General features: G+C 39.7%; 1 protein-coding gene across 1 annotated transcript in view; it reads left to right on the top strand.

Moving 5' to 3' along the window:
• Positions 1 to 25,694, top strand: part of LOC126471580 (zinc finger protein ZFP2-like) — a 43,539-nt gene that overhangs the window by 4,167 nt on the left and 13,678 nt on the right. The window contains exon 2 of the mRNA XM_050099810.1: positions 21,434 to 21,787. Coding sequence (XP_049955767.1) covers positions 21,434 to 21,787 — 354 coding nt within the window. The remainder of the gene's footprint in view (positions 1 to 21,433; positions 21,788 to 25,694) is intronic.

Here is a 25,694-nt window from a genome sequence, read left to right as displayed (position 1 = left end):
TTGGACCAGAGGACCCAGTCCAATCCATGTAAACACACACCACACCATTATGGAGCCACCACAGGTTTGCACAGTGCTGTGTTAATGAATTGCGTCCATGGCTTCGCAGGGTCTGCCCCACATGTGAAACTTGCCGTCAGCTCTTACCAACTGAAATCCAGACTCATATGTGCAGGCCACTGTTTTCCAGTCGTCCAGGGCTACCAATACGCTCACAAGCCCAGGAGAGGTGCTGCAGGTGATTTTATACTGTTAGCAAAGGCACTGGCATCACACGTCTGCTCCCATAGCCCATTAACGTCATATTTCACTTCGCTGTTGTAATGGATACATTTGTTGTACATCCCACATTGCTTTCTGTGGTTATTTCAGGCAGTGTTGCTTGTCTATTAACACTGACAACTGTACAGAAGCATCATTAAGTAAACGCTATCAGCCACTGCGTTGTCCGTGGTGAGAGATAATACCTGTAACTATGGACCTCGGAATAAAAAATTCTCAAATGATTTCCAAAATGGAATGTCTCATGCGTCTATATCCAACCACTATTCTGTGTTCAGAGGCTGGTGATTCTTATCATGCAGCCAGAATCACATTGGAAACTTTCTCACATGAATCATCTGAGTACAAATTATAGCTCTGCCAATGCACAACCCTTTTATATCTAGTGTACATGATTCTACCACCATCTGTATATGTGCATATTGCTATCCCATGACTTTTGTCACTTCAGTGTGTTGTAGTGTAGTAGCTTCATGCTAATGCCAGTGCTGGTGGCAATGTAGCATGATTACAGCATCAAAAGGACCATTGAAGAGTTACAAGTAATGTAAAACCATTCACCATAGACAGTAACTAGCTGCGTACGATTAGCAACCACAGAACTTTGTTCCTACAGAGTATTTACATTAGTTACATCATCATGTGCTTCTAAAATGAGCACTGTCCAGCCATCTAGGTTTACGTTTTCCATTATTTCCCTAAATTAATTAAATTGAATGGTTACTTTGAAAACAATACTGTTAATTTCCTTCCTCTTTCTTGTCCTATGGAAATATTCTTTCTCCCCTTCTGTGTACATTAGTGATTTTGAATCCCTAATTGCTGTCTGTGTGTTCTATACACCATGATTACGTGCTATTATTTCATAGGGTAAGTGCAGCAAAGATATTTTAGATTGTTGCTCGTTTTCCATAGCTTATCTTCCCCCCCCCCCCCTCCCCTTTTTCTCTTTGTGTGTGTGTGTGTGTGTGTGTGTGTGTGTGTGCGCGCGCTTGTAAGAGCTATATGGTCATACATAAAAGTAGTGCACGGAAGCTCAGTACTCTTTAAGCACAATAGCTTTTTAGTGCCTGTTAGCAGTAAGTGTCAAACTGTCTTTCAGTTCTGTACATCCTTGGGTCAGATTGGATGGCTCTTGGTCTTTTTAATACAAGTAGTGAGTTGTATTTTGTTGTGAAAGTTGCTTAGGGGCAGTAAGTTTCAAGCTGCTGTTCTCGGCTGCATCAGTGATGTCTGTGCTTCCTCACATGCCGCCTGGGAGCACTTTGACACTATAGTGACATCTTACAGTCCTATAGTGCACATCACCTCAAAGAGCAGTGGTTCCTAACCTGGGGTAATTACCCCTAAGGGGTAAAATGGAATTACCTGAGGGATAAAACAAATGGGTTCAATTGTATTTTGGCCGCAAAACTAAATTATTTGTAATGGATCAGTATTTCATAAGATTGTAATACTAATTGTGAAAGTTACCAATAATTACATCTTTAATGTCAAATACTAGTACTAATACATGAGATACAGTGATGGAGGTTACAGCTTGTGAAACAAATGTATGAACATATTCCTTACATAATCCACCCACTACACACATACTTTCTACCATATACCTATGACAGTAAAATGATTGTGTCATATGTATCACATATGCTTACATATCTCATGAAAATGTCTTCTCCGAGTTGTAAGTAATTCCCACAATAGACCAGAAATTATTTCATTATTCACTTCGCAACAATAAAAAAGCTGATTGACAGCACAACACTATGGTAACTATGTAATTGCTACCACACTACCATTGTGTTTGCACATTATTATTATTATTATTATTATTATTATTATTAATGTGTAGACCAGAAGAGGACCATGTGAAGCGTCCACTTAAGGTGATATTTTCTTAAGTGCCACAGTTCTTCTTATGTGCCACAGTTCTTTCATCTTCTCTCTATGCATTTTCTTTCTTTAATCCAGCCAGGTTGTTCCTGACTCGAATTTCTTCCACTTGAGTACTTTGTGCTTGAATGTTTGTCTGTCATGTATATCTGATTCTGTTATTGCACCATCCTTCAGATCTCTCCTGACTTCAGTAATCCACTTCATGTTTTTGATGCTTTCTGTATACTCAAATATCTGTTTAATTCTCTTGATATGCCCATAAAATTTCAGTCATCATTTCTTCATGTCACGTATTATCTTAGATATCTGTTTGGGTTCTTGCTTTCTTCTCTATCTGTATCTCCTTCCAACTTATTGGGCCCCAGGATTTTTCTGCTGACTCCACTCTCAGGTTCCTTGATATTTCCTAGTGCACTTTTCCACTCCAGGATGGATGTTTCTGGTGTGTTTCAGTTTCTGGCATGATGACAGTGTTGTAATGTCTCACTTTTCCATTATGTAATAGGCATGATTTAGATGTTTCCATTCCTCAAGAATGCTCTACTCGGTCTTTTGATTTCTTTGTTCTTCAGTTTCCTTCTGTACCCCATTTGCCCATTATCAAGTCCCCAAGGTACTTGAATTTGTAAACTCCCTTGATGTTATCATATTTTGTCCTGATCTTTTTTGGTGCATCTTTGTGATTTGAAATGTGTTCTGTTTTCTCAAAGTAGATCTGTAGTCTGACCTTTTAAGCCTTCACCAGTGAATGCCAGACAGCCAGTATCTGGGGGTGGGGGGTACTAGCTAATATCTGATCTCACTCACGGGTAATAATTCAGAAAGGTCGGGAACCACTGTCATATAGTGTTTCTAAGTGTAGGGGGAGAAAGTGTGTGCAATAGGGAGTTATGGAGAGGATGAGGTTTGTTTATGTATGGTGACATGTTGATACTCCTTTCAAATTGTTGCTGCAGACAGCAGTGAATGAAAATGTATGAGCACTAAAGGCTACAGTCTGGAGGAGAGCAGTTATTTACGTCCATTGTCACTCATGGCAGTGCACTTGAAACAAGACTAAATCTTACTGGCTGCCCTTAGCAGAATAGGTTGCAGAGAATGGTTCAAAACTGGGCCTTCTTGTGACACAATACTGATTTTAAAAGGGATGGATTGCTATTATCTGTGAATGATTGGTGGACTGTGCAGAAATTGTATGTCTCTGGGCTAAAGGTTAATTTGGGCACCTGTCACTTAGTTGTGCCCATACACCTTAAAAACGGCTATGAGACAGTGGTTGTTGCTGATAAGGTACCTAAAACAGCAGGAGTCACCTCACCTCTTTGGAACTAGGTCCAGTCTTTCTGCAAGGCTTGGACTTGCGTCGAGCAAGGAATTTCTCACTATTGGGAGCTCAGTTGTGAGGCAGGTAATGCATCCCATCTGGGAAATAACAGTCAGATCAGGAAAAGTTCAGCTCTCATACAGTATGTTCCTGACAGATCATGTTCTGAATATGAAGGAGTCTCTGGTTGCAGTATTGAACCCAGAGGATACAGCCAGCCACAAGTTATGGCTCATATTGGCAGCAGTGAGACCTATTGCCTGGCTTCAGAGGATACTGTCAGTTCCTTTCAGCAATTGGAAGTAGTAGTAGAGAAGGCTTCTTACACTCATGGGGTGGAGGCACAGTTTGCAATTTATTGTACCATTCCACACACCGACTGCAGTCCCCCAGTTCGTATCTCAGTGGGAAGCTTAAACCAGAGGCACAACAAATTCTGTAACAAATGCATGTTTCTTGACATTCACTGTTAGATAGAGTCATATTAGCTTGTACAGATTAGGCATTAAGTCATTCACTTCATACAAGAAGCAGTTATTAAAAGCAACAGAGTAAGTGTGGCATGCACATGAATATTTTTTAGGTCAGAGAAACCCCCTTTGAAGGCTCGACAAACAGTTTGTACATCACAGAGCTCTAAATGTGTCACCTGTGTTTGTTATGGAGCAATACACACCCTTGCGGATCAAAAGAAGTAAATGTTAACCCTATATTTGCTAACTGCAAAAACATTCAGGGTAAGATCATAGAATTACTCTCATTTTTTGATGGTACTAGTGTGCTTATAAAGCTTAGAATAAAAAGGTAGCTTGACACAAAAATAAATGACAGTAAATTCTTAAATTTTGAATAGAATTTATGTTGGGAAAGCAGATTGGTCTCCAATTGTGGTGCTGCATTTATCAATGGAAAAAGTCTCACTTATGTGTAAGGGGATAAATCCATACTGGGAACGCCAAATAATCTGGATGAAGATAAGTATCATAAGTGGTCCAAAAATAGACTGTCCAATCCATCTGTCAAATGCCTCAATAACCACCTTTTGCACTGTAGATCACTGCAAGATGTGAAGATATGGTGGAAGAGAGTTGATTAAGTCCTGGAAAGTACCAGCAGGGATGTGGAGGCATGCCGACTCCAGTGGTTTCTCAGTTGAAGATCCATGGTGTGACAAGCCTGATTGAGGTTGTCCCACAGATTCTCGATTGGGTTTAAATCCAGGGAGTTTTGTAAACTCATCCTGGCACTCCTTGAACCACACACATACACTGCAAACTGTGTGGCACATTGCATTGTCCTGCTGGTAGATGCCATCATGCTGAGGAAAAACAAATTGCATGGTTCCCAAGGATAGGTGCATACTTGTGTTGATCCATTGTGCCTTCCAGAATAACAAGATCACCCATGAAATGCCACAGAAATATTCCCCAGACCATAATTCTCCTCCCTCCAGCGGACCCTTCTGACAGTTGTTGCGGGATGTTTGCTTTCAGATGTTTCATGCCGTACAATCCAATGACCATCTGTCCGATTGAGCACAAAACATGATTCATCTGAAAAGGCCACCAGCCACCACTCAGTGGACATCCAGTTGTGATATCGACATCCAATTTCCAGCCTTTGTCGCCAATGAACGGCAGTCAGCATGGGTGCATAGACCACGTGTCTGCTGCAGAGGCCCATACGCAGCAATGGTCATTGAGCGGACACTCTTGGTAGTCGTCTGGTTCTTCTGGGTGGTCAGCTGGTTAACTGTTGCATGTCTATTCACCCGTACACATCACCACAGCAGTCATTCACCTGTCATCTGTTATCTGTGGCGCACCACAGTTGTCTCAGCATCAGTTTCTGATAGCACCATTTCGCCATGCACGGTATACTTTAACCACGGTGGCATGCAAAAAGTTTACAAACTTAGCCATTTCAGAAAAGCTTCCACACATTGCACAAACGTCAATGATAAAGCCCTTTTGGACATCTGATGAAATGTTCCGTTTTCACATTACAATGATATGCGCACTGTTTGCTGCCCCTCTCACCTCCCCAGGCCCCTCTCCAACACACTTTATATACCCTCCACTGCTAATGCTGCCACTTGCCATCTGTGCATAGTTATTGCACATTGACGTAAAACGTAGGTGGTGGTCACATTAATGTAACTAGACCGTGTGTTAACCAGACATCGCATTGACCAACCGCATAAGTTTCAACGCTGCAGATAAAGCTGGGAAATATTGCTTGTAATGGCTTGGTCATGTTATTGTAATAACAAGAGATTTCAGTTTGTCAGCTGTGTGTATATGTGAAAAATGTCAAGTTACACTGTGATTTGGAATCCACATTAAACTGTAGGTTCCCCTGTAACTGGGCTTCTTAGTCAGGAGAAAGGGAAGGGCATACCAATGAATCTTCCTGGCATATTAAAACTGTGTGCCGGACCGAGACTCGAACTCAGGACCTTTGCCTTTCATGGGCAAGTGCTCTACCATCTGAGCTATCCAAGCACAACTCACGACCTGTCCTCACAGCCTCAATTCTGCCAGTACCTCATCTCCTACCTTCCAAACTTCACAGAAGCTCTTCTGCAAACCTTGCAGAACTAGCACTCGTGGAAGAAAGGATATTGCAGAGACAAGGATTAGCCAAAGCCTCGGGGATGTTTCCAGAATGAGATTTTCAGTCTGCAGCAGAGTGTGCACTGATATGAAACTTCGTAGCAGATTAAGACTGTGTGCCGAACCAAGACTCGAACTGAGGACCTCTGCCTTTCGCGGGCAAGTGCTCTACCATCTGAGCTACCCAAGCACGACTTGCGACCCGTCCTCACAGCCTAAATTCTGCCTGTACCTTGTCTCCTACCTCTGCAAGGTTCACAGAAGAGCTTCTGTGAAGTTTGGAAGGTAGGAGATGAGGTACTGGCAGAATTGAGGCTGTAAGAACAGGTCATGAGTCGTGCTTGGGTAGCTCAGATGGTAGAGCATTTGCCCGCGAAAGGTGAAGGTTCCAAGTTTGAGTCTCGATCCAGCACAGAGTTTTAATCAGCCTGGATGTTACATATCAGCGCACACTCCGCTGCAGAGTGAAATTCTCTTTCTGGAAACATCCTCCAGGCTGTGGCTAAGCCATGTCTCCGCAATATCCTTTCTTCCACGAGTGCTAGTTCTGCAAGGTTCACAGAAGAGCTTCTGTGAAGTTTGGAAGGTAGGAGACACGGTACTGGCAGAATTGAGGCTGTGAGGACGGGTCGTGAGCCGTGCTTGGATAGCTCAGATGGTAGAGTACTTGCCTGCGAAAAGCAAAGGTCCCGAGTTCGAGTCTCTGTCTGGCATACAGTTTTAATCAGCCAGGAAGTTTCATATCAGCGTGCACTCCACTACAGAGTGAAAATCTCACTCAACTGCATACCACTTCTAACTTGGTCATGTCTAGTAAGGTATCCAGTGTTCAAAGAAGCCTTTGGGTTGAAGACAGTTTTACCTGACTTCTAAGACTGGAAGGCGTACATTTAAAATGGGTTGCAGAGACAAAGATTCATGCATCATTGCGGTAAACTTGTTTCAAGAATATTATATTCACTATTTGTGATGCTAACTTATCAGATTTGGTAGCAAGAAACTTGCTAAAACAATCAATTTAGTGAATGTAGGGACAAGGGTCAAGAACTAAAAGACTATTATAACATCAATGATCGCTGGTTTTGAATGGAAAGTTAGTGAAAATAGAAGATATTTCTGCTTAACAATTATGGCAAGGGAAGGTTACAAACTAACTGATCAGCAAATGCTGAAGTCTGTGTAGAAGAATGTAGATGATCTACAGCAAAAACTCATAAATATTCTTTGCCATATGCTAAATAATTTCATAATCTGGAAGATAGTGAGTGGGTGGAGTGATCATTGTTCATTAAGACACTTGTGACTGCAAAAGAATAGTGTTTATGGCAGATTTCAAGGAAGCAGAATCCTTGTTGGCAAATGAATGCTTGACAAAGAAAATACAAACAAGTTCAGCTACATAAATAGTGTTCAATAAATTTGAAAGCAAGATCCTGCCTGCCAAAGTTTCAAAACACCATAAAAGTTATTTTATCCATGTTGGATCTTGTTGAACTCTGTGGCTGTATTCAATTACGGATTGTTGATGGAGAACACGACCAACAGCAAACACATTTATAAAGCTTTAGCGTACTGCCAGAAAGGGCTTCGTGTTATCATACCCATTTTCAGAAGGCTACACTTGTTTTGTAACAGTATTAGATTTGTCACTAGTATGTTGTCTGCCCCCATATTGCATAAGAATATTTGAGTAGCTAGTGCCACCTATATGGTGTTAATGTGTATGCAGTTGATAACAAGTAAAGTGAATTATACGCACTTACAATTGTTCTGTTGAATGGCATTTTGTCTCGTTTTGATCCTTTTTGCATATTGTAATTCAACCATGAAATAGATCACTTATAAAAACTCCTCTCTGACCAGTTATTGAGTATTATTTGCCAGTTTGTGACTCTAATGAAACTGTATTAAATGAACAGAGAGAGAGGAGATGATCTTGTCTTTGTTTATCGGTGAGAGGGTGTTGCAGAAGTGTTTGGCAAATTCTAGTTAGAGATGCTACAATAAAGGAGATGTTCATTGTGGAGAGCTTTACTCTGAAAGTTCCAAGAGCCTATGTTCCAATATTAGTCAAGAAGAGTGTTACTTCCCCCAGTATACATCTAGTGTTGGCCACAAGGTTAAAATTGGCAAATTCAGCCATATACAAAGGAGTATCAACAGTGGATCTTCCCAGTCTGCAAATCAAGTCAGAAATGAGAAAGTTGACAAAATTATTGTGGTCCACTTTCAACTCGCTGCCATAGACTGCACAGTGCTTTGTAGAATGCAGATGTTCATGTAGGTGTATGGGGGTATTCTTTGCTAGCTGCCATCGGAGCAAAAACGAAATTAATAAGGAAAAATACAAAATTTGGTGATTCAAATAATGGTTTGGAGGAGTCCGTGAATATTTAAGTTGACCAAACTTTTAAAAACTTACAACTCCAGTGTTAAAATATTGATATGTTGCTTTGATTGTAAATAACACATAAACATAATTGAATAATGTGATATCGAGGCAAACCCATGTTGTTAATACAGTAAATAAAGTTATGTTGAGGGAGAAAAGCAAACTGTATCCTGTTGGTCTCACCACTTTTACCAGTGTCATTCTTTATGAAGCAATGTGGTGTTCTAACCATAGTTATTGTTGATCACTTAAGAGAAATGTTGTATGTTTTCTCTTCTAGGGGAGTAATAGTGGTAAGAGCTTTTCTAGATTAGTTACAGGTTCCACAGATCATTTGTAGATGATATCATAATTATGTGAAGATAGTCACTTTATGAGCTATTTAATATAAATAGTATTGAAATACTTTCCTTTGCAAAACATCTTGCAGATGTGTTAATGTAAAAGTATAAAATAATTTCTAAATTAACCTCACCATTGACTGCCATAAACACACAAACATTTAGTTTGTAGAAGTAAGTATATAATCCTTTTACACAACGTAATTCAGCTTCTTTTCAAATTAGGCTTTCTCATCTGTCATTTCACATTACGTAAATGATTAATGGTTACAAAATTATCAACAACTTTCTGCATTATAGTTATTTTCTGGTATTATTATAATGGATAAAAGTAATCTTTCCAAACTGTAATTGAGGAGTGGAATGTGAAAAGCTTCTAAGTGCCAAATCACACATTTGTCAGGAGAATGAAAAAACAACGTCTCTATCTTTAATGAAAAAACAATGTATCTATCTTGGTATATAACTGATATGTATCCAGGGAACTGAGAAGGTATTGTGATACCACAGACTTATGCAGCTAACCACATCACTGCAAAAAATAATGAGACAAATTAGAATACATACTTTTTTATACATACTTTATTTTACTACTAGTGTACTGACTGTTTCTAGGTGCCAGTAAGAAAGTTTTTACAAGTTTTTTCTTGCATAGAAGAAAACACCAACCAGTCACTGGTAATAATTCTATTTATTTACACGAACAGTGCCGTTACTGGTTTTGAAATGACAGGTTCATCTTCAGGCAGCTGTTCATATTGTATTTGTTGTTGTTAACATTTTTTCCAACAACTAATATAAAAGACAACCAAAACATGAACATCCATCTGAAAATGAACCTGTTGCTTTGAAACCGGTAACAGTGCTATTTGTGTAGATAAGTTGTGTTATTAACAGTGGCTGGTTGCTGTTTTCTTCGCTGCGAGAATCAACTTGTTTTTTACACACAGGCACAGTCTCAAAAATGTCAGTTTTCAACAAGATAGCAGGCAATTTTTTTTTTAATTTTTTTGCAAGTGCCATTAATACCGAAACACTGTGTTTTATTTGTGATAATATAAGCACAGAAAGAAATATAGCATTAGGCTTTTAACTAATAAAACTGTAACCAACAAAAACCTTTTTTCATATTTAAATTTTGGAACTTCAGAGGGAAGTACAGCTAGGCACAAAGACCATTCACCATCTACTAACGCATATTTCAAAGACTTTCTCAATTGTTTAGCATCTGGATCAAATATAGGGATATTCAACAGAGTATCGAGAAAACAATAACACTGAAAATGCATTTTCAGAAAAAATTCCTTTTAAAACAGTTTTCATTTTCACTATTTAGTTGTTTACAACATATTTCATGGGCAAAAAGTACTGTGAAACTGGGGAAAAAAAATACCAATGGGGTATATTGATGGCTGTGGGGATCTAACAAAAGTTGGAAATGGTTTCGTACCCTAGAGACCTCACCAGTTTCAGGCTCTATAAGGCAGTGTAGTGGTTAAAACATTAGACCTGTATGTGGAAGAGCTAAATTTGGATGTGGTTATCCTTAATCTAAACTAGGAGCCATCTTAAAGTGTTAACTTGGCTCCGTGGTGTTGGTGCTAGCATGATTTGTGATGCACCACTGCAATCTCAATATGGTGGAGAGTGGGGGTACCCTGAAATACAACAAATGACCTGTAGGGTGTAAAGCACAAATATCACATAAAGCAATTTGTGTTGTAGTATATTTTGTGCAGGTGATGCCCCACATCTCGTAAGTATTTGCAAAAAGTTATATTTCAAAACCACTAAGTGCTTCTGATAAACTGATTCTTTATTTACTACCAGTTTTAATCATCTGATCATCTTCAGTTATTGGAAATTTTTATGTACCTGTAGATGATCAGATGATCAAAACCAGTAGCAAATAAAGAATTATTTTATCAGCAGCTCTCTGTGGTGTTGAAATGTATGTTTCTCATGTAGTTGCAAAGCTGTTCCTTTTCATCAGTAGAGCTGTGTGCATGTCATAAATTCATGAAACAAACTCTCACTATTTAGTAAAATACAACAATGTCTTATTTCATTTTCCAAAAATTCAAGACAGTCTAACCTTAGCCATTGGTTAGGGTAGAGTTGTCAGGTCTCCTGTATTTCTCACGTTTTCACCTATTTTGACTCTTTCTTTAGTCTCACATGTTTAAGAACATTTCTCCCATATTTCAGTCTGATATAGTGTGGTTGAAATGAAGTATTTCTTAAAATTTTTAATTATTCAACTTCGCTTATCGAAATATTCTGAGCTGTAGATCGAACTATACATTGGCAGCATAGCATTGTTCTAAAACAGTAATGAACCCACTGTGCAGCACATCAGCATCAGTTTTACAGGCATAGACTCAAATGTGCATGGTATTAGGTTGTAGCCACATGGAACAAAATTATTAAGTTGGTTAAGCTAAAGACTGGAAGCTGAAGGTATGGACTCTCCCTTATTTTCAATTAGAAAACCTGGTAACCCTTGTCAGGGATACAAGTTTAATGAAGATAACAAATACAGCGGAACAATTGCTAAAAACATGTTTCTCATCCATGTTACATACCAAATACTGAAAAACAAGCAGTAAACATTCTGGATACAACTAGGGATAAACAGATGAGCTTTTCATGGAATCATAATGTAAAATACGGAGACAGTTACCTCAGGAATGGTACAGTGAATAACAAATTCACCACATGAAAATGGTGGCTTCAACGGTGAACTATCCATGACTGTTGCCTCATGGTTTCACAATATGGCTGGCTGAGATAGAACTGCATCCTCTTTAATACTTTCCTATGAAGAAGTACTGCTGTTTGTGTTTAGAATCATTTGTGGTCATCTCTGCAGTACTCGCTGCTCATGTTTTGTAGAGGACACAGCTACCAGAGCTCACAAACTCACCTTCTGACTGCAGTGATGCTGGCTGTGGTTAGAATGGACAGTGGTGCTATTGTGATCTGTGGGGTGGTCAGCAGTTGGCTTTGGTCCTGTCAGGCACCTGGTGGTGGTGGTAGTTCACCTTCAGACCTAGCATGGTCCTCATCCGGCCATCCAGAGTTAGCTTTTTCGTGATTTCCCCAGATAATTTAAGAAAATATCAGGATGATTCTGTTGAAAAATAGATTACTGATTTCCTTCTCCATGCTTCCTGAATTCGAGCTTCTGCTCCAACTGTAATGATGTTCTCATGGATTAGACCTTAAACCCTAGTCTTCCTTCTCTCCTTCATCTGTGGATGGTGGTTGTGATACTGGTTCCTTAGTGTTTATCATCCCCCCCCCCCCCCCCAAAAAAAAAGAGAAGGTAGTGGGCCAGTATTTAATGTGGACACTAAGTGGTATTGCTTATTTTCCTACTATTGTGGACATCACATCACTGATACAAAAACATCAAAGCCATATCTTGTTTTTGTGGGTGAATGCTACTGCACCCCTGTAGAGCTCTGCACCACTGCCGGCACTGGGCCTTAGAGTATGAGTGTGGTGCCAGTTGTCCACCTAGGCTGGCAGCCACATCTCCCACTGGGCACAGGACTCTAGATTCTGCAGCAGGAATGAATATTCAAAACAAGAAAAAAAACCAAAACAAGGGCAGGGGAGCAGCTGCTGCATGTCTAATAGGAGGCAGTATGCTGCCCTGCACTAACTGCCATGGAAGGACTCAGAGTGCTGTACATAAGGTACTCGAGGTGGTCATGAATGTTGTAAACCGAGTTTCTCCATAAATGCTATTGTCATGTGTATGGCTTAGGCTGCTATGACATTAGAAGATAGAGATCAATGTACAGAAGGAGATACATGTGAGCAATCCAGAGGCAGAAATATATGACAAACGAATTTGAGAGAAACTGACATAAATGACTTATGTATAATGCAGCACTCAGTGGTCAGCATGTGATTCAGAAAGGAGTCAATGTTGTCTGTGTACACACAGTCCAAGACATGAACTGGTGCAGTACTAGTTGAGATAAGATGTGAATGCTGTACTGGCTGATGATCTGTTTGATATTCTTGTTACTTGCTCATGAGTAGACATATCTCTAAGCAAGTTATTTGGTAGAAAACATCCACCTTCAGTGTCCCTCATAGGAAACTCTCCCAAGATCTTGAATCAGAGAATTGTAGAGATATCAGTGTGATTTCCTTTGCTAACTTCTAATCTTCCTTCCGCCTTTGCTGACACACTTCTTTTGTTGCAAAGCCATCTTCATCCTTTGACATGCCGAAGGTGAGAGGGAAGGGCCATAAACAGTTGGTAATTCAAATAAATTACGGTATATGGCAATAAGGGCTGGGAACGAGCACCGTATTCACTCAATCTACATTGGAGATCTGTTCAGCATCTCAAAGTGTTCATTCTAACAGCAGTCTTGAACACAGGTTACAGCCGGTTGTAGATTCTTGTTCACATCAGAACAAACAATGCTTTTCACTTGGATACTGAGGTCATATGTAGTATCTTCCAACAACTGACTGAGAAGATTAAAACAATCAGTGTTGCTTGTGATGCTTTGATGGAGCTCACAGCCTGTCGCATTGTTCCTAAAAATTGCCAAGAACCTCCGGTTTTGAGCCAATTAGAAGACATAAACCAGAGACTTTGGCAATTCTGTGACAACCTAGGCTGTGACTACCCAGAATTGAGCCATAGGGTTGAATCTGACTGGCTCTTTAGATCATGTGCAAACTCTTGTCATACTTTTCATGTGTGGGCAGTGGAAATGAAGTTAATTTGGTGTTTCTAGACTTTCCACAAGGCTTAGTATGGGACCCACACCAGATAACAATACCTGGTTACCAGAGGGTTTATAAATCAGAGCAATGCAAATGGTCACAGGCTTGCTTCATTGGTGAGAGAGTGTAACAGAAATGTTGAGAACAGGCAGACCTCCAAAGAAAGGTGCCGTACTTCTTGCAAGGACCTCCTTAGTAAATTTCAAGACCAGGATTTGCAAGCAAAATCTATAAATATTTTTCAGTCTTCTGTGTATTTATACTGTATCAATTTTGGAAATAAAATTAGGTGATAACAGCTCCCAGGGAGGTGTACATCTAGTCATTCTTACCATGCTACACCTGTGAATCAAACAGGAAGAAACATTAATATTCAGTACAGTAAAAAGTGCCCTCTGCCATACATTTCATAGTGACTCATAGAACGTAGATGTATATGTAAAAGGGGATGCTAAAAAACACCTTAACTGATTATCAGGAGATTGCAGAGGGAACCGAAATTCTTGACATTTGTGTGCCTGGAGCAGAGTCTTTAAGGCCAACCACAGTTGTATGTACGCTACAGGTTTTAGAGTGTAGTGCTCTGTTGGTGCATCCATGTTACATTGTGTATTTAATGTGAGGGTCATGGGAGGTGGATTTTCTACCTGAAAACAGATTTGCATCAAGCTATCAGAGTTTACTTTGGGCCCATGGGAAGCCTAGACAAGACATGAAGAATGTCTGTGGAGCAAGTCTTGTTATTCCTTGTATTCAGCAATACTGTGCCTAAGTCCAAAACTCACCAGAATAGCATTGCAGTCCACAAACATTTTAAACAGGAACATTTATAGGTAATCAAGTAACTTACAGATACCATACATTACGGTGAATCTACTTTTTCTATTTGTAAATATTTTTTGTGAGATTTTGACAGGATGTTCAAAATGTATGTGAACGGATGTTCTGTTCCAGTCGCGTGTTATACTATAGCATCAGGCCTCAACAACATTATTGCAAAAATGAGTGGATGGCCTAATGTGAAATACACGAAACATTAGCACTTATTACAGCCATTGCTTTAGATTCATGGGAATTTGTTGGTTGCATTCCATTCTTTCAGGGAATATGTTGCAGGTGCTAGATTTCTGGATGAAAGAACTGACACAATGCAGACCTATCAGCTGTTGTAGTAAAATACCAGCCGTGTGTTGCACGGGTGGTCAGATCAACTGTTTGTGACAACTATCTCATGAAGGTAATTTTCGAACTGAGGTGCACCAAATACAAGCTGTTCTAGAGAAAGCTGAGTAATAATGAGTTCACTTGCAACACTGAGAGGCACCTGGTAGCATATTAATGACCTTCTTTGCATCCTTTTTCAAGGGGCAGCTGAAAATATGCACCCATTACTCAAAGGGACCATCTTCCAATTTGGAAATCAACACTTTTGTATTAGGCAAGAGATATGTTATCTTGAAATAGCCACTCATTTGCCAGGACTTGTCTGGGGTGGGGTGGGGTGGAGGGGGGGGAGGGGGAGCTCAAATACTGGATAGAATGTGTCATGGAACTCCTATTTCCATCAGGCAATTGAGTTCTTTGTGAGCTCATTCCGGAGGGTTATGGTGTAGGACATGCCCTAGGAAACTGAAGAGTGGGATGGAATGCAGTTTTGTGAAATATTGCACATGCACAATGTCCTTCTGAAATAAGCAAGAAAATGCCTTGTATAAGTTTCTGCGTTTATACATGATATAAGGCTAGATGTGACGCACACCGAATTGCCCACAGGAAATATAAATTTGTCCTTCTGAAATAAGCAAGAAAATGCCTTGTATAAGTTTCTGGGTTTATACATGATATAAGGCTAGACGTGACGCACACCGAATTGCCCACAGGAAATATAAATTTATTAAATAAATTCAAGCCAAAGGTATTTGCAATTTCATCTGAAGCTGACACAACAGACTTGTGTGTGGTGGCCACTAACCTGATGCCTGGTGACAACCTATACATAATCAATATTATTATGGTTTTCAGCAGCAGGGCAGAATTTAGCTTCCAGTAACTTGTGGGACCAAGTATTGCTGCTGCTTCAGCATCCAATTAAAAAGAACCTTTCAACTGGCTGTGGTGATATTGATCCACAGCCTCCTTACCTCTAGATATTCTCACTTGGTGCAGCACGAGTTTTGCAGCCGCCTAGGTTAATGGCATACCCTGTACAGTCTTCTCTCTGCTGTTGCTTGGACTTAAGTAATTATCATCCAATTTCCATACTGACATCTTCTTCCCAAGTATATGAAAAAGTAATGTATTCAAGAGTAGTGCCACACTTAAATGAAAACAGTTTACATACCAAATCACAGTTTGGATTCCACAAAGGTTGCTCAACTGAGAATGCTATTTATACATTTACTCACCAAATAGTACAAGCATTAAATAGTAATATATTGCCAATTGATATTTTTATCATCTCTCCAAGGCTTTTGATTGTGTACACCTTGATACTCTCTTACAAAAATTCAAATTTTCTGGAATTGATGACTTAACACATGCTGATTTGAATCATACTTGACAAACAGAATGTAAAAGGTTGTGCTGAATATTTCAGACAATATCGTAAAGGTAGAAAATTTTAGTGACAGGGGTAAAATCACGAAGGGAGTTCCACAGAGTTCAATTTTGGGTCCACTGCTATTCCTTATATATCTGAATGACCTTCCATTTAACTTTCACTGAGCGAAATTCATACTTTTTTGCAGATGACACTAATGTTACAATCAATCCCATTAGAGAGAAAACAACGGAAGAGTTAGTAAATGATGTGTTCCATAGAATTATTAAGTGGATCCCTGAAAATGGACTCTCCCTAAATTTTGAAAAAAGAAAAACACTACATTCAGTTCTGTAAAACAAGTAGAGTCATACCAACAATGGATGTAGCACATGTGCAGGAGTCTGTAAATAGTTTAGAATACTCCAAATTTTTGGTTGTAGATATTGATGAAAACTTGAACTGGAAGAAGCATATTACCAAGCTCCTGAAACAATTAAGTTCTGCTACTTTTGCTCTTCGTACAATTGCTGGTCTTGGAAACAAATGTATCAACCTCCTGACATATTTTTCATTTTTCCACTCAACAATGTCTTACATAATAATTTTCTGGGTTAACTCATAACTTACAAAGAAAATATTGATATCACAAAAGCAAGCAGTAAGGATAATAACTGGTGTTCGGCTATGGACGTCATATAGGTATCTCTTCAAGGAGCCAGGCATTTAACTGTGCCATCACAGTTCACATTTTCACAAATGAAATTCATCATACTAATCCATCACAATTTGAGAAGAACAGTGATGTACATACCTACAAAACTAGAGGGAAAAATGACCTTTATTACCCACTGTTAAAGCTTTCAGTACCTCGGAAAGGAGTTCAAAAATGCAGCAACAAAAATGTTTAATCATGTGCCCAATATCATAAAATATCTGACAGGTAGCAAAGCAAGTTTTAAATCTAATTTAAAATCATATCTCCTGGACAACTTTTTCTATTCCATTGACAAATTTCTATTTAATAACTGGTATACAGTATTTAAAAAATCTTGTTTTTAAGTATAGCTGCATAAGTAGGAATAAAATGACAATATCTTCATTAATGCTAACAGTAATCATGTATACATATCCTGTAAACTCACTCATTCAGCATCATTTTGATAAAAGAATCTGTTGTTGTCGTGGTCTTCAGTCTGAAGACTGGCTTGATTCAGCTCTGAATGTTACTCTATCCTCTGCAAACCTTTTCACCTCCAAATAACTCCTGCAACCTACACCCTTCTGAATCTGCTTTTGTCTCCCGAGTTCTATTCAGTACTTCCTAGGGATTGATGACCCTGTAGTTTGGTCTCTTTACACCCCAAACAAACCAACCAACCAGTACTTCCTCATTAGTTACGTGATAAACCCATCTAATCTTCACCATTCTTCTGTAACACTACATTTCAAAAGCTTCTCTTCTCGTTTTATCTAAATTGTTTATTGTCCATGTTTCCCTTCCATTCTTGGCTACACTCCAGGCAAATACTTTCAGAAAAGACAACCTAACATTTCAATCTATATTTGCCATTAACAAAATATCTTTTTCAGAAATGCTTTTCTTGCCATTGCCAGTCTGCGTTTATATCCCCTCTACTTTGGTCATCATCAGTTATTTCGATGCTCAAATAGCAAAGCTCATCTGTCACTTGAAATGCCCCGTTTCCTACTCTGATTCCCTTGGCATCACCCAATTTAATTCGGCTGCATTCCATTATCCTTGTTTTGCTTTTGTTGTTGTTCATCTTATATCCTCCTTTTAAGACAATGTCCATGCCCTTCAACTGCTCTTCCAAGTCCGTTGCTGTCTCTGACAGAATTTCAGTGTCATCTGCAAACCTCAAAGTTTTTATTTCTTTTCCCTGAACTTTAATTCGTACTCCAAATTTTCTCTCCCCCCCCCCTGCCCCCCCTTTACTGCGTGTTCAATGTACAGTTGAATAACATCAGGGATGTTCCACAACCCTGTCTCACTCCCTTCTCAACCACTGCTTCCCTGCCATGCCCCTCAGTTCTTATAACTACTGTCTGGTTTCTGTTCAAGTTGTAAATAACCTTTCACTCCCTGTATTTTATCCCTACTACCTTCAAAATCTTAATGGGAATATTCCGGACAACATTATCAAAAGCTTGCTCTAAGTCTACAAATGCTGTAAATGTAGGTTTGCTTTCCTTAATGTATCTTTTAAGATAAGTCATAGTGTCAGTATTGGCTCGCGAGTTCCTACATTTCTCCGGAATCCAAACTGACCTTCCCCGAGTTCAGCTTCTACCTGTTTTTCCAGTCTTCGGTAAAGAATTTGTGTTAGTATTTTGCAGCCATAACTAGTTAAACTGATTTTCACACCTGTCGGCCACTGCTTTCTTTGGAATTGAAATTATTACATTCTTCTTGAAGTGTGAGGGTATTTTACTTGTCCCACACATCTTGCACATCAGAGGGAAGAGTTTTGTCATGGCTGGCTCTCCCAAGGCTACCAGAAGTTCTGACAGAATATCGTCTACTCCTAATACCTTGTTTCAACTTAGATATTTCAGAGCTCTATCAGATTCTTCTCGCAGTTTCATATCTCCCATCTCATCTTCATCTACATCCACTTCCCTTCCTATAATATTGCCTGCAAGTTTATCTCTCTTGTGTAGACCCTCTTTATACTCCTTCCACCTTTCAGTTTCCCCTTCTTTGCTTAGGGCTGGTTTTCCATCTGAGCTCTTGATATTCATAAAGCTGCTTCTCTTTTCCCCAAAGGCCTCTTTAATTTTCCTGTTGGCAGTATTTGTCTTTCCCCTAGTGAAATGTGCTTCTAAATCCTTACATTTATCATCTAGCTATTCCTGGTGGTATCATTTTTTAAACTTTTTATTCCCTTTCACCTGCATCAGATAATCTATGGAACGTGTAGATAATGAACTAACTAACTATCTATCTGATGTGGTACAGACTGAGTACTTTTGAGTATTTCCTTGATCAATAAAGTGTCCAATTTGAGGGCTTCAGGTAGCTTCATATTGTATCAGATGATCTTTTATGGGGCTTTCCATGAGCTGGAGAAGACAAAACAAGGGCCTACTTATACATATCATCTTAGCAGCCATTTCTAAATTTGATTAGCCTGGTTTTTTCTTTTAATTAAAGATGCAAAAATACATGGACATCCCATACACTTGCTGATCATAGTATTGGACCAGCTTCTTTATTAGTTCTTAAAGGTCAAAAGAAGCTTTTGCAACAATTAAAAGACTTGTGTGCCACAACAATGTAGGAAATAATCATGTCAGGAACAGTATCTCTCTTACGAGCTGCCATGTGGTGGTGCTGTAACTGTGTGGATTAGTTATTTCAGTCTTTGCAGCCCCTCTCATAATTTAGGGAATAGATCAAGGAACCATTGGGCCAGTGGTGGGGAATGGGGAAACAGTGAACATTGCAATATAAGTTTTTGGATAAGCTATTGATACTGTTAAAGTGGTTGCTTTTGTTACAGCTGTTAAAAAGGAGTCATATGGCATTGTTGGCTGGAAGTTCCTTAGGGGTGGGGTTAGCTATCTAATCACAAAGCATTTTCTTCCTACAGCCTCAATTCCATTTTCCACACATTGTGTGAGAGTTGTGTCTTAAGTGTGTAGATTACCATATTGGGTGTGTGATAGTGTGGTGTCATGTTTGCACTGTATGAAGATGAGAGAAGGCAGAGGGTGAAACCCAGTTCTTGCTATAGCCTACACCTCTCAGATAACATTAAGGAGACCTCCAGACTTAAAATCCACATCTGACAGACAGCTCACCATCAGCAGCATAACATGCATTCATGTCATGAGACATTATGGAGAGGTTTGGAATTTTATGCAGAACATTGGTGCCAAGTATAGTGATCAGGAGCTTTACACCACCACCCCTCCTCTGATTGTCAGCCAGATTTTGGGTGTGAAAATTTCTTCCACCACCAGCTACCAACAAGTCAAGCATCTCCACAAAGGCATGCATTAGTGACCTCGGTTAAGGAGTCAGAATTGCAGCTGTTGCTACTCCATCTGTTACCATAGCACTGAAGTTATATATGAAGTCTTCACAGGTTGTTAGCTGAGTAGCATCGTCGTCTCGTAGCAACATTTTGATGGAATGCGTCTCCATCGTCTTCAGGTGAAGTGTCGGGATATCATCGGTCACAGGCTTATATCTCTGCTGGACCGCTCTCCGCTACCCGCAGCCGGCCAATCACGGCGCCCGTGGAAACGCCCGATGCGCCTGGATCGGCCGGTGGTAGTGGTGGGGAGGGGGGGGGGAAGGGGGGGGGGGCGCATGCGTGGGGTTCAAGTTCCGGCATCCATCTCTGTCTGCTCCATCCACGGCCCTCGGTGGAACGGAACATTCTTCTCTGATTTTCCTGATTGCAGGGTCCCAGGCTGTGCTGAGATGGTAGCCACTGTTGCAGTTGATTAGGTTGTCGTGTAACCGTATTTCTATGGACTCTTTGATTACTGAGTCCCAAAAACCATTTGTACTGCACATTTTCTTTGTGTCCTCGAAATCGAAGATGTGCTTCTCGTCAATACTATGTTCCGCCACTGCAGATTTGTTGGTCTGACGCAAGCGTACATACCTAATGTGTTCACTGCGGCGCTGTGAGATGCAACGCTGCGTCTGTCCTATATATAGTCCATAGAAATACGGTTGATGTGTCAGCCTGAAACCGGTAACCACTACAGCTGAATTTTATATCATTGCAACTGAGACAGATTAAAAAAAAAAATAATCATCATCAAATTACCCCAATACCGAACAGTTCTCTGCAGTTCACAAGACTGAAGGTTAAGACATTTTGTCATACTCAGATATAAGGTCTGCAAAAGCAAATTGTTGCATACCAGTTGTTAGGAATAAATAGTGTGAAAAATTGTATATGTAAGGTGCATGTTAAATGGAGTGTTTGATGCTAATATACAATGGAAATGTAACACAAGAAAGGCTATAGGTCCTAAACATAACTGTCTGAAAAATACAATTTGTTGTTTGTGAAAAATCAATGATTCTAATAGAGAGCAGATGAAGTTGTTATGTAGTATCTGTTGAAAACTGAACATTTATATTTCTCTTAATCTTTTTTTAAATATTTACCTTTTATTGTAGTTTTGTCTTATGAATAGACTTTGCTTCATTCGAGAACCATCTCCATATACATGAATCTGATTTATATTTGTTGTAGCTGACTCTTTATCTTGGAAGTGTTTCTTTTCCTGTTAAAGGTTTGATTACCGGCAGGCATCTGTGCGAACATCAATGGCCCTAGAGTCAAATGCTTGGCTCTCGTCCAACAGTACAGCTGCAGGTACAACAGCAAGGGAACAGCAACAGCAGCAGCAGCAACAACAACAGCAGCAGCAACAACAACAGCAGCAGCAGCCACCGCCACCACCGCCACCTCCTCCACAGCATACAGCTGTTGTAAAGACACGTGATGACCAGCTTGGTCAAGTTCCACAGCATGGTAGCCAGAATTTCATTGGAGCAGATGATAATCAGCAAAGAAGTTTGCTGAAAATACCATCATCAGTTGTTGGCAAATGTTCCATGTTCACACAGACTGAACACACAAACAGGTAACCTTCTACCATTTCACCCACTGGGGACACCCTAAAGCATGAAATAATTTTACTTGGTGGATGCTGTTTACTGTATGTCGTTGTAATGGGTAACTGTTATGTTCAGAGTAGCTTTCTGTGTAGAATACTGTACCATTGATTCCAGTCATAGCTAGGCACTAAATTTGTTCTACTTTGTAATAGTCTCAAATGTTGTTACTTTATGGTACTGTCTGTGTGCCACTTTGTCATTATAATGTTTTTCATTGAGGCATACTTTCTGCTTCCCCTTTTTAACCTTCTCCTCTCTCAGTATATCAGTAGCATCATGCTTCACTGGGGGCTGCTTAGGATGTTTTGGTTTGGTAACAACTTCAAGGTTATAATCCTTTCCATAGCAATACTAGTACCACAGTATTGCAATTTGAGGGAAGGTTGGTGGCAGACTGAAGCTTTGAGTCTATCATTGAGACAAGCATGGGTGGCATTATTGGGAAGGCATTAGGAGAGCAAGGCAAGTGTGTAGGTCTGAGTCCCGATCTGGCACACAGTTCCAATGTATTAACAGTGTACATCACAGAAAATATTCAACAAAACTCAAGACATTTCATTTTAGTTCCAATTTCTTCACCTTCCGTGTCCAGTCTGAGCTTGTGCTGTATCTCAAGTCACCTTGATTTAAATTGGATGTTAGAACCTGAACCTTCCAGCAGGAGCATTTCATATCAACATTCTTCAATCTCTAATAGATGTGTGACAGTACTTGGGGTCACAAGATGCCATGCCAACTTTAGAATATCTTATGTATATACAAGATGCTATTTACGAGTGGGGTGAGCGGCCAATTATACCTAATATAATATAATATTCTAAAGTATTAACATATTAAAACATTGTACTGAACAGATATTTGAGAACTTGCACAAGAGCTTGAATTTAAAAAGAAAAGAAGCTTTTTGAGTATAGTCCTGAAGAGCTCTCAGATTTCACTACACATTTTTCCTTTTCATATCTGACACTGTGCTAAGCTCAAACTTTAAGAAAGACACACTTAATTTGGTGTCCAGACATCAGTATTAACTTTTCGACTGATTCTCCAAGATAAATTGATCTTCTAGAGTTTTACAACCAGGCACATACAGTGTACTTTCCAATTTGAGTATAGGGGAACAGAATTATAGCCATAAACATTTCTCCGTAGATTTTTTTTTCTAGTTGCCAGGGATCCTCAGAGGAAAATGGTAATGACCTGCTAAATCATAATGCACAAGAAATTAATGAAATTATATTCCAAGGTAGTGAGCGAAGTATTTAGAGATATGGGTTCAAAGAATGGAATCGAACAGGCCAAAAAAGTGCCGTACATGAAGAGAACACGGCTCTCTCAGGACAAAATTATAACTTATGTGATCAATTGGGAAAGAAGTATCAGGGCAGAAGCTAGGTGCTCAACATACACTCGTGTGCAAGACCTTAGAACAAAAGTAACTTTTGCGTGATGTGTCACTGCCAATTAATGTAGCTTTATGAAACTTGGACCATACATAGAAAGAACTGCTGCAGTGTAGTATAGAAGTTAACTGAAAGAAATATGCGATGAGATGAACAGAAATGACACTTTCATTCAGAGACAGTAATTACACTGAAGTCTCCATGATTCTTGGTGGTCTCTTGGACATTACAAAAGCCAGGACATGCTCTCAATAGAGTGTGTGATCACCATGAACAGCAATGCCTGCTCTGCAATGTGCTCCCATGCTGGCCACAAGGTTGGTAAGGAGTTCTTGTGGTAGGGTATTCCATTTCTCCACCAGCACAGCTGACAACTGCTGGATGGTCAATGGTGCATGTGGATGTGCTGCAGTACATCTCCCAAATGCATCTCATATGAGTTTGATGGAATTTAAGTTGAGGGAACAGACAATTCAATCCATTCACAGAATATCCTCTCGTTCCAATAGTTCCTCCACCAGTGCTGTTTGATGTGGTCACACATTGTCATCCATAAAAATGAAGTCTGGGCAGAATACATTCCTGAAAAGACACACACAGGGAAGAAGTATAGAGTCACATTAACATTGACAAGCTGTCAGATTCAGATCCCGCGTGTCTGTTGTGGTTGTAAGTTTGGTTGTTAAAACAACAATATGGTAGTTGGGAGCAGAATAATCAATCAACATTAATCAGTGAGTATAACGTGTTCAAAGATTTGAAGGTCAGTACGTCCATGCAACATTATACCTCCCCATACCATAACACCTGGACCACCAATCATGTTCGACAGTACTGGGTGCAGCCTCTTATGGCAAGGGGTCGGAACACACAATGCATGCAAGAACATTGTTGAACATGATCCAGGAGGACGATGGTTCAAACACGTGTCTGGCCCTCCTGATTTAGGTTTTCCGTGGTTTCCCCTAAATTGCTTAAGGCAATTGTTGGGATGGTTCCTTCGAAAAGAACATGGTGGATTTCTTTCTCCACCCTTCCCTAATCTGAGTTTGTGCTCCATCTCTAATGACCTTGTTGTTGATGGAATGTTAAGCTCTAATCTCCTCCTCCTCCTCCTCCTCAAACATGCTTGTTTTGGTGGTCCAGTTGTTATGATGTGGGGAGACATAATTTTGTATGGGTGTACTGACCTCCAAATCTTTGAACATCAGTTAGTATTATTGTGACACTGTGCTTCTTCCCAACGTTTGTCTCTTCATAAGTGCATTTGTCTCTGACTTCAGTTTTATGTGTGAAACTGCATGAAACAGCACTGGTGGAGGTACTCTTGAAATAAGAGGATATTTGGTGAATGGACTGCCTTGCCCACTCTCCAAACTTAAATCCCATTGCACATGTGTGGATGCATTGGGGAGACATATTGCAGTACGTCCACATGCACGCACAAGTGACCATCCAGCAGTTATTAACTACACTAGTGGAGGAATGGAACCATACTGGTGGAGGAGTGGTAGTTTGTTAGTCAGTCAGTCAGTCATATTCATGTTCTGGGGATCATTTGCAAGACAAACCGCAATGATGTGCAACAAGTAATTTTACATTTATATTCCAAATTAATTAAGTTTTTTTAAAATATACAGATGTGAGTTAGTAATGACTAACCACCACCCGCTTACACATCGCAATAATTGAAATTATTATACAGAATAGAGAAGGTGTCAAGGAACAACTTTAAAAGTTTGTTTTCAAATTTTACATTGCTGTTTGTCAGGCATTTTATATCCGTGGCACATTTCTCTATATACAAGTCCCCAACTATGATCTCCTAAGTCAACATTCCGTATGTTCAGACTGATGAATGCTGTGAAGACAGTGTCATCTGCTCATAGCTCATTCCGCTCTTCTCAGTAGTACAGGAAAGTCCTATTTATATGCCTTCATTTGCACTCAGCACTACTACTAGAAGGTTAAATGATTGTGCTGTATGCCCTGTGCATGATTGATCAAGCAGTTAACCCATAATGCCCTTCCTATTTGGTACACTTGAAATTTTCCTACTGTACATCTTTTGGGCCTTGCAACAAAGAGGCGAGTCACATGCCGCTTTTATGCATCTGAGACTGGTTATCGAGTTCAAATATTAGCTTGTCCCCTTCCAGAGTCAGCGCAATTGCGCAGCCACCCCTTGGTCAAGAACTTCTTCTTAAACTGAACTAATGGATTCGTTGGAATATTTCTTACGTTTGCGACGTGTCCCTTCCCCCAGGGAAAATTTTGTAAGCTTGGACCTCTGAGGTTATAAAATTTTCATGGCCTAACCGTGCATGCCAGTGGATTGTACAATCGCTTTATTTCCAAACACACAATTAGGTATTACAGGCTTGTTAGTACAGATTCATGATAAAATAGTTTTCACACTGTAAAACTTTTGTATATTGTTCACATGTACAGTATAGAATCATAGCTTTTAGTA

This window comes from Schistocerca serialis, chromosome 3 (assembly GCF_023864345.2).
Source record: "Schistocerca serialis cubense isolate TAMUIC-IGC-003099 chromosome 3, iqSchSeri2.2, whole genome shotgun sequence".
NCBI lineage: Eukaryota > Metazoa > Arthropoda > Insecta > Orthoptera > Acrididae > Schistocerca > Schistocerca serialis.
The sequence above is the reverse complement of the archived record's forward strand: the minus strand, read 5'-3'. Positions and strand labels throughout refer to the sequence as shown.